A 4,581-nucleotide genomic window follows, 5' to 3' on the forward strand; every position below is an offset into this window, starting at 1 on the left:
GGCCAGTCACGCGTATCAACGGTTTCTGCAGCCCTGTCGATAGTCCGCTTCCGTTTCCTTAATCTAGGCCAGTCACGCGTAGCGACGGCTTGTGCAGCCCCCATATCTCGCATCATAATGTGGCGCCGCGAAAGTGTGGCGCCGCGAAACTTTCGCGCCACCAGATGTATATTGATTAATGAAAATAAAACAACTTGACTAAATAAAAAAGCAATGCAGGTCGTAATAATGTGTTCCCTCATTATGTTAACACCAAATATCTCACTTTGGTTGGTCTTTTTCCTATCTAAAAAAGGTTGTTTTTTCACTCTACCTCAGCAAAACCAAATCATCATGCATATAGCATAGAGTAACCATTGCCCGATATGGAATAATAGAGACGGGTGGTTTTACCCCACACATACATATGGGCGGTGCGAGGGTAACTCTAACAAACTGCCTTAATCGCTATAATACCATACCATAAATCACCAGATCAAAAGCATCCAAGTGTCTAGAGTGGGGAGTGGCCGCCTCACGTGCCCGGCCCTCCTCCTCTTTTTATGCCCCTGCCCCTGCCCCGTTCCTCCTCCCCAAAACCCCTCTCCCCACCATCCAGTCTCTCTCCAGATCTTGGGACAGAAAGGCCACCGTATTGAAATATAGATTGACAGAGGCGGGGCGGGAACAAGCGAGCGAGCGAAAGAGCTCGGCACGAACCCGGTCCGACGAGATGGTCAACAAGCGGCCGAGGAGCATGGTGATGCGCCGGAAGGTCAGCGTGGCGTCCATGCCGTCGGTGCAGAGGCGGGTGCGCCAGGTGAGCGGCGACGACAAGCAGGCACGCGAGAGGCCGATCTTTTTTGTGTCGGCTTGCGACGAGGAGATGGGCGCCGGAGGCGGCGGCCACCACTCTCTGAAGAGGGACGCATTTACCGGGCTGTGGATGACGGCGGCGTTCCTGGCGGCCTGCGGCATCTGCGCCAAACCCCTCGCCGACAAGGATGCATATATCTACAGGTACTAGCGTCACTGTTTTCCCATTCTTTGTTCGTCGTAGCGTGGAAATGTCCGGCGGAATTCTCGTGTTTCGACCTCGTGTTTCAGTTTTGTCTTTTTCGGTAGCTTCCTGGTGATTTTTGGCTAGGATCCGATTAATCTCTCATGATACTTTCTGATGTGAATTCCGCGCCGTTCGTTCGTTTTCCACGTCAAGGTTGCAACTGATCGAATCATCCTATGATGTTGCTGGCATCCTACGATTTTGTGATGGTTTCGTGGTTCCCCTCGGTTATGTGAAGGGGTTATTCAGGATCCGTTTTCATATATGAAAATTTAGTGACCCTCTCTGTTTAATCTAGACAAGTACTCCGTACTAATTTGATAACCTCGCTCATTAGAAAGGTAATGCTGATTCGATGCTAGTATAAGCAGTCAAAAATCGAGGCTACTAGTATAAGCAGTTCATAGCATGAATCTTATGCTCTCCCATATTCTAGAGGAATGTTAGATGCAAACCTTTTTCCTCAGCATGTTATTTGTTGCCGATACATTTTTGGTTTGATCTGCCATGTTAATTAATTATTAATACTCCCTATGTATTTGCTATTCAGATATGTACTATTGATGCATGGGGTGCTCATAGCCTGATATTTTTTCCTCTTTTAATTTTGGTCGCTGAATTATGCTCGAACTGCCCTGTCTCAAAATATAAAATTATTGGGATGCATTTAGATTTTTTTAGGGGGGTTGCATTTAGATTTAGTTTTCTAGCCAAGAGCCAAGACTACATATATACTCCCTTAAGCAACGCAATAATTAAAGAATATTAATCAGCCAATCATACGAGTTGTTGTTTGATTATCATACCATAAAATTGTCACTCGTTACCATCTGAGCTCGTATTTCTTTGATTGCCACAATATGTCATCAACCAGAGAGAATTAAATAAATACTAAAAAAATCCATGGTTTCTTCACTACAATAACAAAAGGTTAAATTTATTCGTTGGAGATGTCTCTGACATGATGGTCCAATTCCTTTGTCTGTCTTCTGCAGGAGTGAGTTTGCATTCTGCACCAAGGAGTGCAGGGAGAAGTACATGGAGAAAGACATAATGATGGAAAAAAGCGCCGCCTCTGATCCATCAGGAAGGCCCCGTCGGACCAGTCCAGCAGCGGCGGGGGCTCATGCAGCGGGTCAGGCAAACCCATTTAGCTTATACTAGCTCCTAGTTATGTGTCATAGACATATGTGGTACAATCTCCACCAAGTTTAAGCCGTCCGTCCATGTATACAAGTACAAGGTAGTAGTATGAAATAATGGTCGAATAATGGTCGGCTACATCCCCGTTTCATGAGTTAGTTCCACCGCTTCGTGGTTGATATGGAGCTGCGAGATATTTACCTCATACTCAGTCCAAGGAGTAGGACCACCATCCCCCATGCACAATGACGGCGTTCTTTGTATGCCATGTTGAGAGGTCTCGCACCCATACTATCTGCTACGCAGCTTGGCCTTGACCACCGTCGATCATTGCCCCCTCCTTGTGGATTGTGTGCCCTGTTCTAGCCACCCCACATGTTTTCATTTTGAGTGTTTCTGGCATAAGATGGACAACTTCCTTGAGTTAGTTGTTGCTGCTTGGGATTCCGAGGAGCCGAATCCGGACCCCTTTCGTCGTATCTACCTGCGCCTCAAGTTCATGGCATGACGTCTCCAAAGTTGGAGCATGCGCTCCATCGACAATATCTCTCTTCACCTGCTGCTTGCGCACTAGCTCATCGCTCGATCTTGATGGGGTGCAAGACAAGAGGCCCCTCTCGCTTGAGGAGGCATGGTTGTGGCGCAAACTGAAGATGGCTTATTTGGGGCTAGCCTCCTCGAGCATTCCATCGCTCGGCAATAGGTGCACTTCTCCTGGCCCCGCACTGGGGGTGGGGTGCAGGGACACTATAACTTTGCTTTTTTTTTTGAGATTTATGCATCTCATCGTAAGCAGAAAAATCATATCTTTATGATTTGTGTCAGTGATGAGGTCGTCTCAAGTGCCCCTCACTTTCAAGGTGTTTGGACATTGATACTTGAGAGAACCAATTGCCACAGAAACCAAAAGGCTCTTGGCAATGTCCAATGCAAGAGGGTGGCTAGGTTTTCTCGGATCTTTTGCATGCACTAGAGATGTAAGAACTTCCCAAAAGCTCTGGAAGGGCAATATCAAGGCCATTCTAAGAAGCCCACCATCATTCTTGATGCAGTTGTATTGCATGACCTCTGGATTTGGCACGCTTTGTTTGGCATGCTCAGGTCTCACAGTGACATCAATATGCTATAGCGATCTCCATGGTTTGCTAAGTTGACTGAAGACCAAGATCCTCCTTCCAACTACACTAGCAATGGACATCATTACAACATGGGCCACTATCTGTAGACGGTATCTATCCTCCGTGGGCTACATTAGTAAAGACCATCTCTGAGTCAGTTGTTCAAAAAAGAGATCACTTTACCCAAAGACAAGGAGCTACTCCCTCCGTTCCTAAATATTTGTCTTTCTAGAGATTTCAACAAGTGACTGCATACGGAGCAAAATGAGCGAATCTACACTCTAAAATATGTCTACATGCATCCATATGTTGTGTCCATTTAAAATGCCTAGAAAGATAAATATTTTGGAACGGAGGGAGTAGAAAGGATGTGGAGAGGGCTTTTGGAGTGCTCCAATCCCATTTTGCAGTTATTGATGAACCTGCTAAACTATGGGATTCAGATACCTTGTGGGAGGTGATGACATGATGGTGTGTGATCATGCACAACATGATTGTGGAGGGTGAGGGTGAAGATGTTGCGAGAGATCTTAAATTTGAGAACATGGGTGATCGTATCCAACTTCCACACAAGAAAATGTCTATGTTTGATGAGTTTGTTCAAATGCATAATCAAAATTGGCGCTGAGCAACTCATAAGAAGCTCGAGGAAGGTTTGATTGTGCATCTATGGACGATTAAAGGGGACAACTAGAACATACGTGTGAGTTGAATTCAAGTTTGAACTATTTTATTTGAAAACTTAGTTGGATTGTAATATTTAAATTAGAATTGATCTCGCATTTGAATATTTTTCACCCATCAATGATTTCATATGCTATCATTTTGAGCTCATGGACTTAAAACACAAAGACGAAAATTTAGGGGATTTAGAGCATCTACAGCCGAGCACCTCAAACTGGTCATAAACGCCTGGGCGGACGGACCGGTCAAAAAAAAGCCAGGCGCCTCAAACCGGTCCCAAAACGCCAGGGCTATCCGACACCACTCATATCCATCCCAAATCTGGGCCAGATATGGGGAGAGGCTTGGGTGTGTCTGCCATGTCAGCCCAACCCCCGCTGGCCCACCATAACCCCACTCTGTCCCCAGAAAACCCCACCCCTGGGGGTGCCCTGATGCCATGGGGCCCACAGCTAGCCTCCAACCCCCATCTTCTGCTATATGAAGGGTTTTGACCTAGAAAAAATAAGGAGAGGGCTTTTGAGACGAAACGCCGCCGCCTCCAAACGAAACCTGGCAGGAGCACTTTTACTCTCTGGCGGAGTGATTCCGCCG

General features: G+C 46.3%; 1 protein-coding gene across 1 annotated transcript; it reads left to right on the plus strand.

Annotated features, from left to right (window-relative positions):
- Positions 1-540: 540 nt before the first annotated feature.
- LOC119326046 (FCS-Like Zinc finger 7-like) lies at positions 541-2,505 on the plus strand. The gene is made up of 2 exons (XM_037599753.1): positions 541-999; positions 2,038-2,505. Exons 1-2 carry the CDS (start codon positions 713-715, stop codon positions 2,204-2,206), a joined length of 456 nt encoding a protein of 151 aa, XP_037455650.1. The 5' UTR covers positions 541-712; the 3' UTR covers positions 2,207-2,505.
- The last annotated feature ends 2,076 nt before the right edge of the window (positions 2,506-4,581 follow it).

Source organism: Triticum dicoccoides, chromosome 6B (assembly GCF_002162155.2).
Source record: "Triticum dicoccoides isolate Atlit2015 ecotype Zavitan chromosome 6B, WEW_v2.0, whole genome shotgun sequence".
Classification (NCBI taxonomy): domain Eukaryota; kingdom Viridiplantae; phylum Streptophyta; class Magnoliopsida; order Poales; family Poaceae; genus Triticum; species Triticum dicoccoides.

Coding starts and splice junctions, on each gene's coding strand:
- LOC119326046 (XM_037599753.1), top strand. CDS start 713: ATGGTCAACAAGCGGCCGAGGAGCATGGTGATGCGCCGGAAGGTCAGC. Junction 1,000..2,037: donor AAGGATGCATATATCTACAG/GTACTAGCGTCA, acceptor TGTCTTCTGCAG/GAGTGAGTTTGCATTCTGCA.